Below are 20,797 nucleotides of genomic sequence, written 5' to 3'. Positions count from 1 at the left end.
TGTCGTATAGGCATATATTTTAGGTATATATAGTGTTGTATTGTATCTGCTTTATAGTACATTATTGTTTCTATTTAGTATTGTTACTGTTTGTTGCTTTTAATGTTTACGTTATTTGGGGCGTTCCAAGCGTTTTTTTCAGCTCCTGTTAATTTCTCCTCGGTTTCGCTGCGATTAGGAAACATTTTATTAAGGTTAATGGGTGCGTGTCTGTCTGTCAGTGAGTGTGGGCGTGGATTAAATTACTTCTATTCTCACGTTATGCACTACGCAACTTACAAATAAACTATTTCGTTTTATTAATATTGCAACACAAGTGAATTTTTTCCTTGGAGTCGTACTTAAAATTGCCTTTCGCATACTACACATACATATCCGCTATATATTAGTTAATAATCGTACAATAATATATATCTCTATATGCATTTTATATACTGCGATCTATACACATCACCAAAAATCCGAAAACACCGAAAACTAACACGGATAATCAACTACATAATTATAGACGTATGATAGTGTTTGCGACTTCCAAAATCAAGAATTTTTAGTGTGTTTAAGCAAAATTCTTGCACATGTTGAATGTTTCAATGATGATTTTTTTTACAATTTTCAATTGTTCCCTGCATTCGTAGTGTATTTAAAACTTTCACTTCGCTGCCAATTTACGTGAATAAATTAAATAAAGTTAAATAAAACCAAGTCGTGTCTTCAAATGGTCAAACAAACAGTTTTACATTTTCCGTTTATTCGTGTACAATTACAGTTTGTTAAATTATATTTAAATTGTATTTTAATCATTTAATTCTTGACAATTAAATGTATAAAATGTTGCATTTAAAAGGAAGCATAATGTGTGGGTGTGTGTCTGTCAGGATGTCTGTTTGTGTAATGTTTTTCCTCATTAAATTATTAAACGATGACTCGTGTTTAATATGTTGGTATTTTTTTTAGATTTTTAGTTTTATTTTTTGTAAAATTTAAAGCAGATATGTTGTTGCTTGTGGCGCTTGGGGCGTTCTCGTTAATTGTTACTCTTTCTTTTATTTCGTTACGGCTTTAACTTGTTCTTAATGTTTGTTGTTTTCAACATAAGCACAGTTAAGGGTTATAATTAATTTTAGAGTTGTGCCTAGTCGTATATATATATATATATATATATATATGGGTTGTTGTTGTTGTTGTTGTTTGTTAACTTTAATAGTGGGGTAATAACTTGTTGTTATAGGTTTAGTATTCATATATCATAATCGTAATTGTAATTGTAATCATAATGATTGGGCGACGCCCAACTAAAAACTACTCGCCAGCCGATTTGCGGCTCCTCTTATCTCCATTCTTGCGATCCATGTTCTCAATTATTACTTTTAGTAGTTCAACTAACATTAAATATAATAATTTTTGTTTAATCCCTTTTCATTATCTCGTTAGTTGTGGCTGCTGTTATGCTGCTTTTTTTATCCGCTGTCATATAATAATATATATCTCATAATCATCACAGCCCCACATAAGGGGCTTGACATTGTAAACTGGGTTAAGGACTACACTTGGCCAATATATGTGAAAGTGAACGCGTGTTCTTGCTCATTATCAATGATCCTCCTTGGAAAATGCAAAAAATAATACAGTTGTGATAATTTTCGATGGATTTCCAAGGGTCTTGTTGCGTGTTATTTACAAACTATAAAGTATATATTATAATTGTATGCCTATGCATAGCTGCATATGTTAATGTATGATGAGGATGCTTTCTATGAATGTCGCTCCGTATGGATATAATCATAACTTAGTCGAAACACAATAAAAAATACAATATGATGCGCTTTCGCTGGTTACGGCCAAAAAAACCCCTTCTTTGAAGTGTCTAGCGAGAAGAGTGGGCAGGTCGAATAGTCTTCGGGACCAATTAGAGCACTGAGCGCAGCTTAGTGGCAATCAGATACCTTAAAAACCTATCGATCGACCAGTCCAAAATCACGCGCCGCCTGGCACACATTTCAGAAATGTAGAAAATACGTGAATAAAATTAGACGCTATGCGCCTAAGCATTAAAGATACACAAAGAGAGAGAACAAACTATGAGATGATTCGTATTGCACGTTAAAGCTGGCGGCGGCAGACTAGTAGAGGAGTGTTGAATTTGCTTTCTTGCGATTGGGAAATTACGAAGATAGCTCCTTGACCAGCCGGTATTGCACCTGGGAATACAGAGCCAAATCTGTATTTGGATTTCTAGGGTGTCTCGATTTTTAGGGAAACAAAAATGATTAGAATTCGCAGAAGTTAGTTAAAATTGTACTGAATTTACTCTAGGAAATATCCTATAAAGGATAAATATATATATATTAAATAAAAGTACAAGGGTGCCAACAGAAGTTTCTAAAAAATTTGTAAATTAGAAAAGTTCTCATTTTCAAAAATGAAATATTCACATCACTTAGTTTTCTAATTTAAAATGTTAAGGCATTTCCACGGCACCCAAGACTATATATTTTTTTAACTGCTCAAAAACCTATATTTGCACTTTTAATTACCGACATAAAAAATGTTGGAATCTCCCCCATTTGCCTATAAAAATCGACACACCCTAGAACCTTTGCATACTTTTTGTCTGGAGCCACAGATCAGCGTAACCAGCGCGCTGCTAAAACTATTGTACATACAACTAGCTGCATATATGGGGTGTGCTTGTTATGGTGTGTGTCCTATATAGAGATGTCGGGTCAGCTCGGCTCACTAGCTCAGCTCACTAGCTCACTGGTGGCACGTTGGCCTCACCACGCCGCTTGCGTTGACGCGGTGGCCGCTGTGGCGGCTATCGATGTGCTGGTCGTGCTGCTGGAGTGGGCTGTGGTGGGAGTGTAGCCGTGCAGGAGGGGCTACTGTTAGTAAACAACCGGGTGCTGTTCCACGTTCGCAGGCAGATGCTGCAGCTGAATGGCGGCGCGTGCCAGAGCACTTGGATCGCCGATCAGGGCGATGGGCGGCGGCTGTTGTTGCTGCTGCGGAGGCGGGGCCTGGGGATGACCCTGCTGTTGCTGTTGGTGATGCTGCTGCTGTTGCTGCTGCTGGTGTTGTTGCTGCTGCTGTTGCTGGCGGTGCTGCTCCTGTTGATGATGGTGCGCCGCCTGCTGGATGGACAACTGCAGCAGTTGCTGCTGCTGCTGTAACTGCTGTTGCTGCTGCTGATGGGCGGCCACCGCAGCCTGCTGCTGATGCTGGGCGGCCACTTGCTGCTGGTGTTGCTGGTGGGCGGCCGCCGCTTGTTGCTGGGCTGCCTGCTGCTGGGCGGCAGCTGCTGCCGCGGCCTGTTGCTGCGCAGCTGCTGCGGCCGCTGCTTGCTGCTTCTGCGACTGCTGCTGGGCAGCCGCGTTATGCGAGATGAGGGTGGAGGTCACCAGGGGCACCAGGCCCGGTGTTAACTGCACTGCACCGGCTCCACCCGCCGCTCCCGCCGTGATCTGCTGGATGGTGTGCATCGTGGTGGTCGCCGAGTGGTGGGGAACTGAAACGGTAGGAGGACCGGATAAGTTGGGCGACTTGGGCACGGGGAGACTCGCTTGCGCTAGCGCAGTCGTGTTTGCCGACTCACTTATGATCGGTTTCACTTCCTGCTTGACTTGCGTCAGCACACCAGCCGGTATTTGCGGATGCGGATGCACGGGTGGTGGCGGCATCATAGCATCCGGGTGATTCATCTTCATGTGGCGCTTCAAATTGCCGCGCTCGACGAACGCCTTGCTGCACAGAGTGCACGCGTGCGGTTTCTCGCCCGAATGGGAGCGCATGTGCGAGACCAAGTGACCTGCGAAACGGACAATGGAAGCGACATGAAGATCTGATCGTCGGGGATCTCGAATTTCGAAAACGGCTCGGGTAAGTTTTGGGGGATCGCTCTCACAGTCGCTGTCTGCATTCAAATTAGCTTTAAGGGGTTTCGTCTGGTCAGAAATCTTAAAGTACTTTACAATTTGTAATTGAATTATATGGAAAACCTGACGGTTTTTTAAATGTTTGATTTTTAGGTCTACTCAAAATTACAAAATCTGTCAGCCTTGTGTAAGGACTAACTTTTTCAATTAAAAATTAGTATTGTTCATAAGATAGATATTAAGTGTTTAATTTCGATGTAGGATTAGTTTTATTCTCAATGCACCTACAAGATTGTCAAATTTGTTTAGATCTGCTTTGGATTTCACTTTCGACTGTTAAATATAAGAGTTTTAAAAGGCTATTAGTATTGAAGTAATTGTAACAAATAAGAATCGAAAATAATTTCCGCAAGTACTAACCACAGCAGATGTAAACCATTTGAAAAAATTAATAACAAATATTAGGTTTCTGACTAGACGTGACACCCAAATCAACGCATGGAAGCCGTGAGAACAATCCCCACAACAGCAACTGGTGGGCAGGACGGGATCGGGCTCGGGGTTTTTGGTTTGCGACTGTGCCTGTAGCTGGAGCTGGGGCTGGGACACTATGCTGACGCCACGCCACGCGTGCCTCCACTGGATGCATGCAACGCACAGCAGCAATCATAGAGCGCACTCACCTTTGCAGATAAAGTTCTTGGGGCACTTCTCGCAGGCGAAGGGCCGCTCCATCTCCTGGCCCTTGGTGTGGCTGCGCTGGTGGAAGAGCAGGTTGCCCTTGAGCGGGAACGACTTGCCGCACGTCTCGCAGGTAAAGGGCCGGTCGCCGGTGTGGCACCGCGACATGTGGTTGATCAGGTGCTCCTTGCGCGTGAACGGCTTGTTGCAGACGTTGCAGCAGTGCGGATTGTCGCTCGAGTGCTGGCGCATGTGGTTGTTGAGGTGCTCCTTCCGCGTAAACGTCTTCTGGCAGTACTCGCACTTGTGGGGCGAGTCGCCCGTGTGGAGGCGCACATGGTTCGTCAGGTGCTCCTTCCGCGTAAACGTCTTCTTGCAATAGGAGCAGCGGTGCGGGGAGTCGCCCGTGTGCTGGCGCACATGGTTCGTCAGGTGCTCCTTGCGCGTGAACGTCTTAGTGCAGTACGTGCACTTGTGCGGCGACTCGCCTGTATGTTGCCGTACATGATTAACCATGTGATCTTTGCGCGTGAACGCTTTCGTGCAGTACGTGCACTTGAACGGTGTCTCACCCGTGTGCTGGCGTATGTGGTTGACCAGGTGCTCCTTGCGCGTGAACGTCTTCATGCAGTAGGAGCAGCGGTGTGGCGACTCTCCCGTGTGCTGGCGCACGTGGTTTAGCAAGTGCTCCTTGCGCGTAAACGTCTTGGAGCAGAAGTCGCACCGGTGCGGCGTCTCGCCTGCTTGCGTGGCAAATGTGTGTGTGTCGCGCGGATGGGACGAGAAAACATTTAGAGATTAGTAATCATCGCCACGGAACAGGGGGCGGTCATGGTATGGGCTAGCTGGATGCGGGTCACTGGACACCTGGCGTGGCTTTTGTTTTTTGGTTGCATCTCCTCTAGTCAACTGGTTCATGGTCTCTGCGATCGATAATTACTAGCAAAAATGGGATTTCCCACGTCTATATAATCATGTGACCTGAGACATTTATTTTAATTATTTGAAAATATTCTAAGACAAATAATTTTATAGTAATGTGGAGCCTATTTATCAACCACGTAATTTCCAAAACTACCTTTAATTGTGCATGAGCATGGTTCATAAAGTGAATTAATCTGAAAGGGATTAAGTCTAATCATAACCAATAACAATGTTAAGTACAGCTCTGTAAAGATTATTATTAATAGACTACTACTTTAACAAAAACAATGTATTCTGAATCGACTGCATGTCCCATGAACAATCAATATAATTTCTGATACCGTAGAATTAGTTGCAGCCCAATCTAGTGCATAAAAGGAAGTAAGCTGATAATAAGAATATAATCAAATGCCAGGTGCAACTAGATTTCCCCCAATCCTAGCGAGAGTTCGTTATCGCTGCTCTTGCACCAAATGCGCCGCCAAGTGTCTGTGTATTCAAGGTATTTCATGTGTTGTGGACTGTAGCTGGAGGAACCATTAGCGGGGATCTGGAGCGGGTTCAGGGATCGTGCTTACGATTCGTTTTGTCTCTTTACCTGTATGCCAGAGTATGTGATTGGTGAAGTGCTCCTTGCGGCTAAAGCTCTTGCCGCAGATCTCGCAACGGAACGGCGTCTCGTTGGTGTGGGAGCGCATATGGTTGGCTAGGTGCTCCTTGCGCGTGTATTTCTTGCCGCAGACATCGCACTGGTGCGGCGTTTGACCTGAATTTTTGGGGAGAGGGTAGCAGAACAGAACGGAATTGTTGTATATAGGGAATGGCGTTTGATCTCGTTCGACAAGACAAAATCGCATTCGCATTAGCGCAAGCATTTTCTTTTTTCTCGTAGCTCGAATATGCGGCTATTTCCCCAAAAGGATCAATGTGAAGAGTTTGGAGAAATAGTGGCAAATCGGAGAAAAAACAAAATTTCAGATCCCCCGACCCATCCGCGCGCACCGCTCAGTGTTTTTTTGGTGGTGGTGGTTGGGTGGCTGCGTGGGTGGGTGGGTTTTGTATTTAAATCTTTCTTTCTTTTTTTTATTTTTTTTTTTTTGCTGTTTGGTGTGAAACTGGCCGTGGCTTGCGTTGTTGTGGTTTCGAACGAACGAAGCGAACGGAGGCTGCTGGCTCGGGCATATGGACGTGGGCGTGGTGGTGGTGTCAGATGTGGTGTGGATTGTATGTGGTGTGGATGTTCATTGGATGTGTGTTTTGTTTTGTGTGTGCCTGTCAACTCTGCTTCTACTCAATGCTGGTCTTCAGGATGCTTTTATTTTTTTTTTGCGTGGAACGTGCAGTCCCGGAAGAAAGTTTCGCCAAAGAGATAAAGATACAGATAGATCCCTACATAGCAGATAATTATGCAGGTGAGCTGGGATGTGTGTGTGTCTTGTGTTGTGTGTGTTCCAATTGCTTTGTGTGATTGAGTGTTAAATGTCGCAGTTACACAGAGACGTTGGCAATCGACAAGCAGCAACAACGAACTTTTCATTACTTTCTTGACTTTTCTTTGCTTTGGGCACCCTGTTTGACAGCAGAGAGAGCGTAGACAAAGTTACACAGGCATTAAATATCGAATCGATCGGGAATGAAGGATTGGACATGGACTTGGAATAGTGGAGTGGAGCGAGCACTGGATGAAGTGTTTGGATTGGTGGTGCATGTGAGCATGATTCAGATTTGGTGAAGCTGGGGATGTGTGATGCAGAGATCATGGTGGGGGGGAAATGGAGCGGTATGAGCGAGTGAGCGTGTTTTCTTTTGATTTTGTAGCGGGATTAGGCGCGGAGCGTTCTCCAAATCTCTGGAGATTTGCTCGCTTAAAGCGTTAGTTGACACAGAGAAAAAACCAGAACAATATTAGCATTATGTCATTTTAAAACATCAGAGTGTCCCTATTATAAATATATCCTTGCTTTGATACATAAGTAAATACTATTAATACAATGTTTAATTCAGCTTAAACAAAAATAGTGCCAAAAAAAATGTATTTCAGGTTCAAACCATTTTAAAAACTGTAAATTCATTTCATGTTAATATGGTAAGAAAATTATGTTTCAGACATTCGTTAATGTTTTAAATGGAATAAATTTCAATTATTACGAGTAGCATGTGAAGTGATTCTATTAATTTTGACATTCGAACTATAATTTCGAGTTCCCAGACAAATGAGATAATTTTTTGACAAGGACAGGTACCAATTAAAGGTAATATTTTTTCTCTCTGTGTGAGTACAGTGGGTGGGGCTATGGGAGTTTGCGGGTAGAAGAAGCACAAGCGATGAGCGAGATAGAAGAGTATGAGAGAGTGGGAGGAAGAAGACGTAGGACGCACGATGAAGTATATATATTTTTTTGCGGTGCTTGTTGTCAATTCTTTTTGATTTGTTTGGTTTGGTTGGTTGAATTTTTGATTTGGTTCTTGGTTGGTGTGATGTGGTGATGGCTGTTGTTGTTCTTGTACTCTATTGGATTGAATTTGGTCTGACTGGAGTTGGTCTTGGAGTTTTTGGTTTTTTTTTGGTTCTGAGAGATTCTGATCTGTCTTTTTGTTTGGCGCTCGCCGCTCGCATTGTCCGCCCCCACCAATCAATCACACTCACCAGTGTGCCACATGTAGTGGTTAACATAGTGTTCCTTGCGCGTAAAGGACTTCTTACAAATATCGCAACGATGTGGCGTCTCACCCGTGTGTTTGCGCACATGGTTGACCATGTGCTCCTTGCGCGTGAACGTCTTGGCGCAGTACTGGCAACGGAAGGGCGTTTCGCCCGTGTGCGAGCGGAAGTGATTGTCCAGATGCTCTTTGCGGGCAAAGGTCTTTTGGCAAATGGTGCAGGCGAACGGTTTGTCCGTCGAGTGCCGTTTCATGTGCCGCTCCAGGCTCGTATTGTTCGCGAACACATTGAAGCACACGATGCAGGTGAACATGGGCCCGCCAATGTGGATCTTGCCATGGCGCGTCAGATCCTGCGACGTGGTGAACCCCTGGCCGCACACCTGGCACATGAACGGCTTCCGTTCGCTGTGGTAGCGCCTGTGCACGATCAGCTGGTACCGGAACTGGAACATCTTGCCGCAGATGTCGCAGACGTGCGTCCCCGTCGCAATGGGCGTCCCGTCCGGCGCCAGCGCCACGTTCTGCCCGCCGCCGCCATTGCCGCTGCCGTCCACGCCATGAATGCCGCCCTCCATTTTAGGCAAAAGCAACTCACCCGCCGTGGTCGTGGTGCCCCCACTGGTGGTGCTCCCGCCGCTGCTCGTCGAGCTGCTGGTCGTCGTCACCGTCACCTGCTGGCCCCCATTGCCGCTAGTGGCCGGCGGTAGTCCTCCCACGCCCGCCGCCGAGGCGGCTGCCGCCGCGGCCGCTGCCGCATTCGCTGAGGCCATTACCGCTGCCACGGCGGCGTTGTTGGTGGACGCTGCTGCTGCGGCTGCCGCCGCACTCGCCGCATGACTGGTGACCTGCGGCGGCAGCGGCGGAGGTGGTGGCAGCTGACCTCCGTGGGCCGCCGCCAACTGATGGTTGACCACATCGCCGTGGATCTTGCCAAAGACCTCGTGGTAGGTGAAGAGCTGCGAAATGTCCTCGATGTTCACCTTGTACATTTCAATGCCGTGCGGTGGCTTGCCATCCTCTTTGTGTTCCGATTTGGGGAGGTGCGGTGGGCCGCCCAAGGTGATCGTCGTCCCACCAGTGGTCACTACAGGGGCTACAACCGATGGCACCGAGCTAGCAGCGCTCACGTGCTGCATTCTTGTGTCCAGATCCGGGCGATCGTTGTGGCGTTGCTTGTTCCCTGAATTCTATATCTTAATAATGTTGTTGTGTTGTATTGGGAATTATTGGTTTGTTGTTGGGGGTTGTTGTTGTAGTTGTTGTTGCTGCTGTTCTTGGTTGTATTTCATGTGTTGCTGTGGAGCGCCTACATATTGCTGTTGTTGCTGCTGTCGACTGCTTTCGCTGAGCGTGGCTACAACAAACAAAAAATGCAAGTGGAAGGTGGAGGTGGTGTCACTTAATCTCTGGCTGCTTAGGTATTTTTCTTGGTCTTTTTTCGACGCTGACGGGGGACAATTACCATGAAATTGCTGCTGTTGTTGCTCCTGTGGGGGTGGTGTTGCTACTGTAACAGTTGATCCGTGTGAGTGTGTGATTGGCGCACAGCCAATTTTCTTTCGTTCACCTGAAAATGGATAAAATATATGGAAATCAAATCTATTGGATTAAGAAGTTTTTAGAATCCTCAGTTGTGTGAAATTATTGATGAATCGATAATAGATGATAGTTTTAGGCATATCTTAAAGAATTCAATTTTTGTATTGGCTAACCTTTTTCATCAGGACATTCTTATTAGAAACTTCAACTTTTGATCACTTGATTTTATCTTTTGGGACAAAGCGCGAAAACCTGGCAGTAAATAAAAAAAATTGCATTTTCTTTTAAGACTTTCTCTTGTCTCTTCTAAAAGATGGTTTCATGTAAAGTAACTACAGTTTAAATAAACTCAAAGTTATATTAAGAGTTCATAGACAACCTATTCATAAAGACAGATAAAATTTATGACAATCGGGTTTATTTAAAATAAAAAAACCATTTGGTTTCATTTTGAAGCTACGCAAATTTTTAATTTGGGCTTAACGATCTTGTGACAGCTTTAAGACATAGCCGACTGATTTTTATCAAAGCTGAAACAATCCAAATGCAAATGCTAGAATTTTTCAAAATATGCTGCATACCTTAGGGCGTTTGCCAGTACAAAAGCAAGAAGTCCTTAATCTGTTATCCTCTGATACTCTGCCCGATAATCGGATAAACGGTAACACACGGCAGGGGTGTAGTTCTCACGGCATGTTGAAAGGATTCTGCTGATGAAGGACATAAAGGATTTGCAGCGCTATGTGCGACCATTAACCCTTTAACAATGAGAAATGCGAATGTCATCTGCATGTGTGTACATGCATTATACAAGTACAGTTGAGCCCTTACACACACACACTCGAAAACAATCATCACACCCAGGACTAATTCTTGTAAAAGATGTTGGTCAGCTCTTCGTTTTATTGATTTTGCTGCTGGGCATTAAAAGTGATATAAATTGCCCATTAGCGGACCGCAGGACCCACACCAACACACACCCATTTCGCTATGTCTTCATCAGGAGAAGAAGAAGAGTCAGAAGCAGTGTAAGCACAATGAAATAACTTTATATAAATTGTAAATGGCAAAAGGCAGGAAAACGAATGACAAGAGACACAAAAAAGGGAGTGGAGCTGGGATTTTGAAGCTGGTAAACTAAGGGAGGGGTAGGATCCAGGATTTAGATATCCAATCAGAGTATGCAAGCAGGAGAGAGGGAGAAAGAGAGAGCGCAACGAGAGATGGAATAGAGTGGGGGGAAAGGGGAGTGATGTAAATATCAAGAAGTACAAATCGATTAAAGACAACGCATAAGTGTGTGCGTGTGTTGGAAAAACCGAGCTGCGAATTAAAGATGGATGAGAGAATAAGAGAAAGGGGAAGAGAGTAAAGGCGCGCGCATGAGCGGAAGAGGAGGGGAGTGTTTGCATAGGTCCTGGTTTTGTCCTTTTTTGCTAAGCGCTTTACAGTTACAGCTTACAGGCTAAGGAAAAGGGGGCAGAGAAGAGGGCTCTCTCACACTCTCTTGTTTTTCTGGAGCAAATAATTCAGCAAACATCGAGAAGAGCGCAGAACGGGAGAAAGGACACCAAAAAAGGGCGCCACTTTTAATGTGGTGAGGTAGGAAAATAGAATAGGATATGTGTGTGCAAATACATACGTCTTCTACACGCATACGTGTGTGTGCAATCGCCAAGCCCGGGCAAAAAAAAAAGTGGGCGGGTTTCTGGCATGTAAAGTGCTGATGAAGCCAAGCACAAAACACAAGACAAATGGCCCAATCTGCAAACGGGGTGGACCTCCCATCCTCCTCCTATTAAGTAACTGTAACTCAAGCATCGCTATAAAACGAATTAATCGAGTGCAAACCGCAAACACGGGTCAAAAACCTTAACTGGTTAACTGATCAAATTTACATTTCTATGTTCTGGGCAAGAAAAATAATATTTCAACAATTACATCGATGAAACTTGGATTTGGGAACATCATTATGGAAGTTTCGCCTATCCAAAATTATAAACAAGCAGGAAAGTTTTAAAATTACTTTAAAAAATTATGCTAACCTAATCGCAAACCTATAGCTTTCAGAACAAATTACGAACTTTTGATTTTCGCAAATTCGGTGAGCTTACGAAAAAAATTAGGATTTTGGTTTTAATACAAAAAAATAATGTTTTCTTAGAAGCTTTTTAACATTTGGGAAACATTAAATATTTTAACAATAAACGGAAAAAAAAATGATTTACTTAAAAAATATTAAGACTTAACATCAAAGTGCGTAATTTCAGATTTTTGAAATCGAAGACCAAACAGTAGTTTCCAAATTAGAAACACCCTTTTTACAGAAAGGATTATAAATTTCGTAAACACAGTTTTTGACCAAAAACAATAGGACATATGGCACAATAAAATATTTCGTAATGATTGGGGTTGAATAACCCCTTTGGGTGGTGAGCGACAAAATCACCCTGTATTTTGATATGAAAGCAATTGAAATCACTTACCTCATGTGGTTCTCTTTTTGGCCCGATTCAGCCAATTTCTGGGGGGCTCGCCAGGAGCGGACTTAAAGTATATTTATATGGATATATGGACGTTCCTTTGGGGCCACCTGCAAGCAGAAATGAGAAAGGGGACATGGCAACAATAATAACCAGTGAGCAACAGTTTGTTTGCGGTGTTTATGTTTACGCGAAATACGAAATATACGAACGGCCCGCGGTACAGTCTTCCCCTTTTCCTTTTCCCTTGCTTCCAGTTTCAGATTCAGTTTTAGTTTTGGTTCCACTTCCACGCACACACACTCATGCATTGTGGATGTGGGAAGCAAATCAAGCGAAAATTTATTTGCAGCCAATATATGCAAAAGTCACAAACACATCTGAACCAAAGCTGCGTCTGCGTGGAAAGAAGAGCAAAAATATTCTAACTCTAATTGGAAAGGCAAAGGGAATGGGATTGTGAACTGGAAGGGGCGGGGGCATTGCAAATTTTACATTTCCAACTATTCCCCCTTCGTAGCGGTGCTAACAAATCAAATTAATTGTATCTATATCTAGAAGAGCTGTATGTGCGTGCATCTCTGCCAGTCTTTTCTGCTGTTTTTTTTCTAGATTCTAGACGGGGGGCTCTTCTGCTTCTGCCGCTCCTCTTTCTCTCCCTGTCTTTGCTTTGCTTTTGGCTGCCAGCAGGGAAAAAAGTTGTATCTTTCTTGCTATTCCACCTCCTCCTCTTCGTTCCCTTATCCATTGCTTTTCGTGCACTTTTGTACACGGCTTTGCTTTTTTTTGTTCTCTTCCTCTCTCTCTCCTGCTCTCTTTGCCATACATTGTCTCTCATTATTCATTGAACCCCACCCCCCTCGCCGACCAACAACAACGTTTTGCACGAACGACGCTACGTACAATTCCCAGCCGCCTAAAGCGGAAAACCAATAAAAACGAATTGAATCGCAAAGCGTAAGTACAAAATAAAGCGAGGCGAGACAAAAAATGAAAGCTGAGAGAGCAGCAAAGAGCGAGAGAGAAACGAGTACAGGCGGCGCGTCGATACAAGTTTTGCTTTTTGGCTCCCATTCTATATGCCGAGATCCGAAACTCGAGTTATAGTTATAATTATTGCCGCTGCCGCCGCTTTTTTATTTTTAATTTTGTTTGGCTGTCGCTCAAATTTCGAGCGAGAGAGCGGCAAATGGAAAAGCAGAGAAGGAGAAGGTGGATCGAGCTGGAGAGTCACATTTTCATTACAGCCAATTAGTGTCCATTTCATAATTGTTAAACAAAACCCACACAGGCACACAATAGGAAAAGGCTAAGGAATCGTGAGTTTGGTTCCAACATATGGCGGCGAAAAGTGCCAATTTAAGAGAGTTACCGATCGCCTATAGTGCTATAATGTTAATAAATTTCTCAAAAATGCAACCCTGCGTCGCCCCTTCTCTCTCCAACTTGCAAGAATGACACGATGATGACGTTAATGGGAACTCTGTGGCTGTGGATGTGCGCAGCTCACAGACACTCTCACACACCAATACACTGGTAGCAAAGTCGACCGCAAAGTCATTTGATTAATATTTCTCGCATTCTTTTTTGCCTGCGAATTTCACAAATAAACACAATTGTTTCCAATCAGCCCCTCTGCCGAACCTTTCCCCTTCCCCCACACTGCAGTTTTACAAGCTTTAAAAAGTACGGTTGTTCTTATGACGCCAGTATATGAAAATTACTTGATATTGCAATGGTGGTGGTGGCGGGCACACTCTCCCGTCTGTGTGTGTGTGTGTGCAACAGTAGTGGCAATCAGAATCGAAACGCCGCGCGGGTGAGAGGCGGTGGTGAACGGCGAACAGAGCAAAGCAAACTGAAAACTGAATGAGACGCGGAGGCAGCAGAAGGCGAGCAGGCAAAGGCGACCGATGTAAAGTTCTTCGTTTCGTGCGGCGCGTTCGGTTCGGGCGGCAGCCGAAACGAAAGCACAAAAGTCCGGCGGGAGAGGAAGAGAGCCAGTGCAGCCGGTTTGGCGAGAGGATCCAGCGGTTCTGTTCATTTAAAGTTTAAAACAACTTTGTTTGATCATCTAAGAAGCACCAGTATTTCTAATATCAAAACAAAAAACATTGTTTCTTAAAGGTCCTTGATTAAGATTTGATTAGGACATTTACACAAAGCTTGAATGAATCACACACTTTTTAAAACCATTTAACAGAAAACTTGTGGACTTTTTATAGTTTAAAAGATTCTGTGTAAACAGCTAGTTTAAAATAGCTCAAAATTGTTTTTTGCCATTATCCTTCCTCATAGACACGCATAATTGGTAAAAGGCAATAATGCCAACTCTCGCTTATGCCTTTAATTTAATTTAATTAACAAAACGACAAAATATAACACGGTACTATTAGAGTTACAGGTTTGCTTTATTTGTATAAGCTCTGAACTACATTTTTATACCCTTGCAGAGAGTATTATAATTTTAGTGAAAATTATTATAATTTTAGTGAAAAGTTTGCAACGCCATGAAGGAGACATTTCCGACCCTATAAGGTATATATAAATCCCTTTTTTTTAACTAGCAGTCATTGTATCGTCTTATTATCCTTTGGCGGCCAGTTAGGACAAATACAATCTCAAAAGAAAATAATTTTTGTAAGCAAGCATTTTATTTCATTTCCTTCGTCGAGTGATTTTTATTAATAAGATTTATTACTTCAATACTATCTTCCTTTTTTAAAAAATTTCGATTGACAATGGTATGTTATAACTTGTGTAATAGCTCTTTGTGCACCTGCATTTTACCAAGAAAGCAATACCACACAATCTAGTTAAGGATAGGCAAAATGCTATAAAACAGCTAAATAGGCAGTGCTGGTAAGAGGTGTGGAGGCAGCGAGAGAGCGAACACGAGAGACACCGCAAGATACAGATACAATGCGTGCTAGAGCCTGCATATGTGTGTGTGCGATTGCGTTGTTCTTATTAACGATTCGCTGTCTTTCCTTTTCTCCCTCTCCCCCTCTCTAGTGTTACTTTTTCGGGGCTTGGGCACAAAAAGGCGGCAAAATGGTTAAGCACACAAATTCGACCGGGTCCAACTGGACAATTTGAATGTAGACTATAAGATTCGCCAAATCCAATTGCACTTACCAGTATCTGAGTTTGTTTTATCCACAGTACAGACGGGCAGCTAAGCTACCACTCCTTTTTCTGGTTGCAGCAGCGTCCCTCGACAGACGCGATTCCCGAATTGGTTATTGGCGATCTAAGTTATCCCTCCCGATCTTAATTATCACTGCCAACTGGTCACTAACGGCATTGCGCGCACTGTACACTTATATTTGGCTTATTAATTAGTTCGGTGTCTTTATTTCCTTAACATTTAACGCGAATCCATAGATTGTGGTTTTAGTTGCGGGCGGAAGAGCAAGAGGAGCAGTGTGACCGGCTTTGGAAAACATACTGAAATACACCTATTAACTTTCAAAAATACCTGACAAACTAAAAATACCTTAAATAGGGATGGACACTGTGACGATAGTTTTGAGGCAGGATTTTGTTGCCTTCTTTTTATTACTTATAATTATTTTTCATTTTTAAGATCAAGCGCAATGTTTATAAACCTTTCTATAATTAACAGATTTTAATTAAAACTTACATAAAAAAAACATCGTTATGATTGGTAAACTTAAAATTTTATGTAATTTTTAATTTTTTACTAAGAAATAATAGAAATTGAGGCGACGTGATTGCATGTACTTAAAACATTACTTTAGTACATTTCTGTAAATAAACTTTTGAAAAAAAAAGGTTTAAGTGTCTTGCAACTGAGAAAATAGATAAAATCTCCGTTTATGTTGTGTCTTTACATCATTGTGATATGATTTGCCTTCAAAATCACAATAAAATTAATTGATTTTCAAAACTATTTTGAATTTCAACAAGAAAGGAAGCTACTTAAACATTTTTAGAAAAAAACGAGTTCGAAAGCTAACTACGAAAAGCTATGATTTTAAAATCTGTACAATCTGTAAAATCGCACATTAACTTTACATAAGAGTTTTCAGTCAGTTTAACTTTAACGTGATTTTGAAAAAATTATTTTTCAGGAAAAAGTTCAATTTTTGTTGCGTTGTGTATTGTATACTAGGTTTCCGATCACAATACTACGGTGTGGTTAAATATATAGCACATTTCCCATTTAATGGCACATGTATAGAAAAATTGAAATATATAATATTTTATTTTGCCTTAATAAGTTTTGTATTTATTATTCTACTGAATATATATTTGGCATTTCATAGTTATAAAATTCCGATTGACTTTGCGGGAATTCATCAAAACCAAAAGTTCAAATACATGGAAAACTCTTTTTCTTTGATTTGCTTTTATTTAGCTTTATCGTAAAATAAATTACAAAATAAAATACATTTTGCATATAATTCGTATCCTTATATGTCTAGTACATTAATTTACTCACAAATCTTTTGGGTTAATATTGCGCTGTGCTCTTTCTTGCTCATCTTCTGTTTGTTTTCTAATGCTAAAAACCAAAAAACAAATCAACCTGCCGCAGGCCGCGCCCCTTCATTTGTGCCTTAAGCCTGATGCGGGGAAGCCGAATATTGTTCATCGTATAAAGCTAAATGGAAACTATAAGAATCACACGAAATCATATTAAGATATTAGAATTGGGCAAAGTAAACAAATTAAATTCGTAACAAATGTACAGGGAAATGTTCTGGGCGCGGACGCTAAGTAAATGACGATTTCTCAGCCGAGGCCAACCGTTGAGATTAAATTGATTGGATGCCAGCAGGGTGGCCGAGTCCATTACAATATTTAAGCCTTTTTACAAACAATTCATTACTGTTTCTGTGATTTTTCGTTTGGCAATTGGTTACGCGTTGCTGTAGTACTTCTGTATCTCTGTTAAAATCCTCCAAATCCTTGACTGCATCGGTAGTTTCGCTTACAAGAATATACATCGTTCGCATGTATATGTAAAAAGTGGTCCTTAATTCGAGACGTGTGGTTAAAACGTTTTTGTGTATATATAAGAGTGTGATTCTGCACATACTATGTGTGGGCGTGGGTGTTCCTTTAGAGTGCTGGCTAAAAACCCTCCCGCAAAGTTTATTCAACCGGGTGGCCTACGAAATTAATCCGAATTATAGGGGAGCTACGGTTCTCAAGTTACGATCGATCGGACTACGGACTACCTACAGAATACAGATTTCTTGACTCATTGCTGCTGATGGTTGTTCTGTTTTAGTAAGCTAATATAAATCACGATAGTATGGCCACGCTGCGTCGCGGCCCGCCCTGGCTGATGTTGTCCATGGAGGACCACTTCTTGATCCCGTTCTTCAGCGCCTCGGCGGTGACCTTGTCCTGCATCACCCGCGACATGGCCTCCAGCTTCTGGGCCCGCTCCTTGGACAGCGGCTCCGTGGGGAAGTTGAGCTCGTTGGCCTCGGCTAGCGTCCGCAGGTCGAAGTAGTATTTGGCGTACACCGAGGACGGCACGTTGATGTTGAACTGCAGCAGCTCGAGGAACTGCCGCTCCAACTCGTTCATGTCCTCCACGGTGATGTCTTTGAGTATCTGGCAGTAATCCACATTCCAAACGGCCTGGTCGTCCCACACTTTCGAGGCGAGCAGTATTGCACCTGCAAAAAAATCAGCCACATAGTTTAGATATTTGTTGATAATTTAACAAATTCTGATGGATTAAAGCAATGTATGCATTTTTTGTAGGACTAAAAACTATGATTTTATCAAAGAATTTAAAAAATAGGCATTTTTGACATTATTGTTGAAAGACAAAGTTAAGTCTTCGCTTTTAACAAAAAAGAAAGGCCATGTATTAAAACAGAAAATTGATATGTTATATTTTAGTATATTTCAAAGTAAAGTTATTTTGAGTCCGTTTAAAAATTAAACGTTAATCCTGAATGCAACAGATTTTTATCTTTCAATGGTATGTACCGAATAAGTTTTGTTTAGATTGACTTGAAAAGTAAAGATGGTAAAGTAGGTATTTAATTTCTGCTTGGAGCATTTGAAAAGCTCGCACAAAGTGGGCCAGCTAGATAACTCACTAGTGCAGCTGCATCGATCTCTACCATATCTAAACCGCACTCACCCAACACCATTCGCTTCCAGTTGCAGGGACCCACGTCGAGCTCGGCGTAGGTAAGCAGCCGCTCCAGGTAGACTAGCGTGATGATCGCACACTCGGCCGTCAGCTGGGCAGCGTTGAAGAGCGTGCGCACGAACTTGTAGATCTGCCGGTGCTCCGGGTTGTGCGTGTCGTAGTTCTCCGGTACCTGGTCGTGGGTCAGAGGGTGCAGTTTCTCATCGAAGATGTCCAGTCGCCGGTCCGACTGCCGGTTCTTGATGTGATAGTAAATGGCCAGCGATACGCACTTGACCGTGTTCTTCAGATTCGGCTGCGACACGGTGCTGTCGTCCAGATAAATAGTCGAGCAGGAGGAGCTCTTCTTCATGCCGCCGCCTCCGCCGCAACTATTTCCGCCGGGAGTGCTGCCTCCTCCTCCGCTTCCCACCTGCTGGGCGATCTGCTGCTGCGAACGCTTGCGTGTCATGCCGCCGTTCTCCACCTTGGATCGCTCCAGGAACATGGTGGCCGCCGTGGGGTCCACCGAGGGATCCTCCTCGCCCTCCGTCGCCTCTCGCTCGGAGATGTGCTGCAGATTCTGCTGGTTCTCGAAGTTGTCGCCGCCGCCTTGCTGATTCTGCTGCTGGTGATGGCCATGGTGGTGGTGGTGCAGGTGCACCGCCGACGTGGACCCATGATGACCGTCCAGCTGGTGCTGCGACGTGTGCGGCGGATGGCTCAGCTGGTGGCGCTCCTCGAACACCGGCGGCAGGTCCTTGGACTTGCGGTCCGACTGCGGACTGGAATACGCACAGCACGAGTTCTTGTTGCCCATTTCGCCGTGGGATGGGTTGGTCGAAGCTCAATCTAAATGCAACTTGGCTTGGCACTCGCTCTCTTGACTAGCGGATGGACTCCGGATCCGGATCCTGCTCCTGGCAGTCGCTCACGCTCTGTTCTCGCTTTTGGCACTTGGTCGTCGTGCGTCTATGTCTATGGGCATGGCGCTGGCGTTTCTATCGCTCCACAATTACCGCTGCCGGGTGAGCGTTTTCTGCAAAGAAAAGATAACAATTAGCGCCGGATTCTATTCGATCTTATCTCCTATTCTGTTCTCATCCCATAGCCATAACCCATTATTATTAATTGGGGTGCTGTGGGAGTGGGTATTATAAATATAAGATTAAGTTTGTCACAGTTTTAATATGACTTGTATAGATATTTCTGATTGTATCTTGTGCACGTTATTCGTATCAAATTTGAAAGCACCACAATAAATATTCCAGAGATGTTATATCATATAACTATCATAGAAATGAGTGGCTGATATGGGTACACAAATATTTAAGATGATAAGCCCGGCACTTTACATTACGGTATGTAATATTGCTGTCATTAATTATAGTTTGTAGTTCACTAAACGGAATAAATAAGGTGTATAACCATTAAAATAATGTTTTATACATTTAAACTTTACATGGAACGCATTTCAGTTACAAGATGGGTCTGAAAACTTCTTTAGGAACACTTAGGTTGTTATACTTTTTTAATATTCATGTATACTTTTATCGTATTTTTAATGTACATAATAGGGAAAGGCAGATGTAGATATGAAATGATAGTAGTGTTGTTGTTTTTAAAGATAATGGAGTAAAATCAGTCACATGACAACAAAATATTCCACTCCAGTTTGGCACTTTAGCAAGACTATATCATTTAAATGGAATCTTTTTCCGGAAGGGTAGTTCTGGTTTCGACTTGGGAGCCTTGATATCTTCACTATCTCTCGTTTATTTGCTCTGTTTATAGACGGAATCGTTTTGGCTTAGAGGCCGGCCAGATTGTTGTGCAAAAAATTAATTAACCCCAGGCACGAAGTGGGCCGCAAGTTGCCTAATTTGGCGAGGTCTTTGTGTTATTTTCTTATGTTTTGTGGGGGGAGCACGCATACGAATACGCTTTTGGGAGGGGCGGGGCAGCAGCGCGACTTGTGACTCCGTTTGCGGGGCTGTTGGATGAATTGTCACCGCCTGATGGACTGATGGCCCAGATCCAGATTGCCGTATCACCGTCGAAAGTCGGAGCGTTTTTCCCCGCACATTAATCATGGAATGAATGAATGAATGAATGGAGCGCCGTCGACGCAGGCAGCGCTGCTCGGCCTCTGCCCGGAGAAACACCCACGAACGGCAAATAAATTCCACTAATCCGACATTGGGCATCTATAATAGTCTCACTCCGATCAGACGAAGTCCGCCTGCTGGGCGGTTAGTTTATCCGCCTATTTTCACACATCTTAATTGTTTTTCTCGCATTTTTAGTTTAATTACCTGCTCGAAAATGAAATGTATCGTATTTTATAAATATCGATATAAACGACAGTGTGGCTGCAGCTAGTTAGTGTGAATTTACCATCCGGCTTAAAAACAAATACTGAAAATGTATATAAACGAGTTAAGGGTACTCCTTCCCAATATTTGGGGTATTGCTTAAAACTTTCAGTAGGACATGAACAAGTTAAA

The 20,797-nt window shown here is 43.0% G+C and overlaps 2 protein-coding genes across 11 annotated transcripts; both read right to left on the bottom strand.

Moving 5' to 3' along the window:
- Positions 1-710: 710 nt before the first annotated feature.
- On the bottom strand, positions 711-15,597 carry LOC108045853 (gastrula zinc finger protein XlCGF57.1). Of its 10 annotated transcripts, none has more exons than XM_017125293.1 (8): positions 15,302-15,597; positions 12,167-12,273; positions 9,604-9,708; positions 8,125-9,495; positions 6,076-6,243; positions 4,556-5,293; positions 3,593-3,805; positions 711-3,505 (listed from the first exon to the last, which is right to left on the bottom strand). In XM_017125293.1, exons 4-8 carry the CDS (start codon positions 9,275-9,277, stop codon positions 2,886-2,888), a joined length of 2,892 nt encoding a protein of 963 aa, XP_016980782.1. In that variant the 5' UTR covers positions 9,278-9,495; positions 9,604-9,708; positions 12,167-12,273; positions 15,302-15,597; the 3' UTR covers positions 711-2,885. The 10 variants fall into 10 exon arrangements, with proteins under 10 accessions (XP_016980782.1, XP_016980788.1, XP_016980789.1 ...); XM_017125299.1 differs by having other exon boundaries at positions 4,556-5,296; positions 8,737-9,495; XM_017125300.1 differs by having other exon boundaries at positions 8,737-9,495.
- A 925-nt stretch (positions 15,598-16,522) lies between these two features.
- Positions 16,523-20,686, bottom strand: LOC108045869 (cyclin-Y-like protein 1). Its single transcript, XM_017125320.1, has 3 exons — positions 20,606-20,686; positions 18,300-19,329; positions 16,523-17,823 (listed from the first exon to the last, which is right to left on the bottom strand). The coding sequence occupies exons 2-3, from the start codon at positions 19,108-19,110 to the stop codon at positions 17,441-17,443; spliced, it is 1,194 nt and encodes a 397-aa protein (XP_016980809.1). The 5' UTR covers positions 19,111-19,329; positions 20,606-20,686; the 3' UTR covers positions 16,523-17,440.
- Positions 20,687-20,797: the final 111 nt, after the last annotated feature.

Source organism: Drosophila rhopaloa, unplaced genomic scaffold (assembly GCF_018152115.1).
Source record: "Drosophila rhopaloa isolate 14029-0021.01 unplaced genomic scaffold, ASM1815211v1 contig_2, whole genome shotgun sequence".
NCBI classification, from domain to species: domain Eukaryota; kingdom Metazoa; phylum Arthropoda; class Insecta; order Diptera; family Drosophilidae; genus Drosophila; species Drosophila rhopaloa.
This window is presented reverse-complemented; position numbering and strand designations above follow the sequence as displayed.

Coding starts and splice junctions, on each gene's coding strand:
- LOC108045853 (XM_017125293.1), bottom strand. CDS start 9,277: ATGCAGCACGTGAGCGCTGCTAGCTCGGTGCCATCGGTTGTAGCCCCT. Junction 3,806..4,555: donor CAAGAACTTTATCTGCAAAG/GTGAGTGCGCTC, acceptor TCCGTTTCGCAG/GTCACTTGGTCTCGCACATG. Junction 3,506..3,592: donor GGAAGTGAAACCGATCATAA/GTGAGTCGGCAA, acceptor CTACCGTTTCAG/TTCCCCACCACTCGGCGACC.
- LOC108045869 (XM_017125320.1), bottom strand. CDS start 19,110: ATGGGCAACAAGAACTCGTGCTGTGCGTATTCCAGTCCGCAGTCGGAC. Junction 17,824..18,299: donor CTGGAAGCGAATGGTGTTGG/GTGAGTGCGGTT, acceptor ATTTTTTTGCAG/GTGCAATACTGCTCGCCTCG.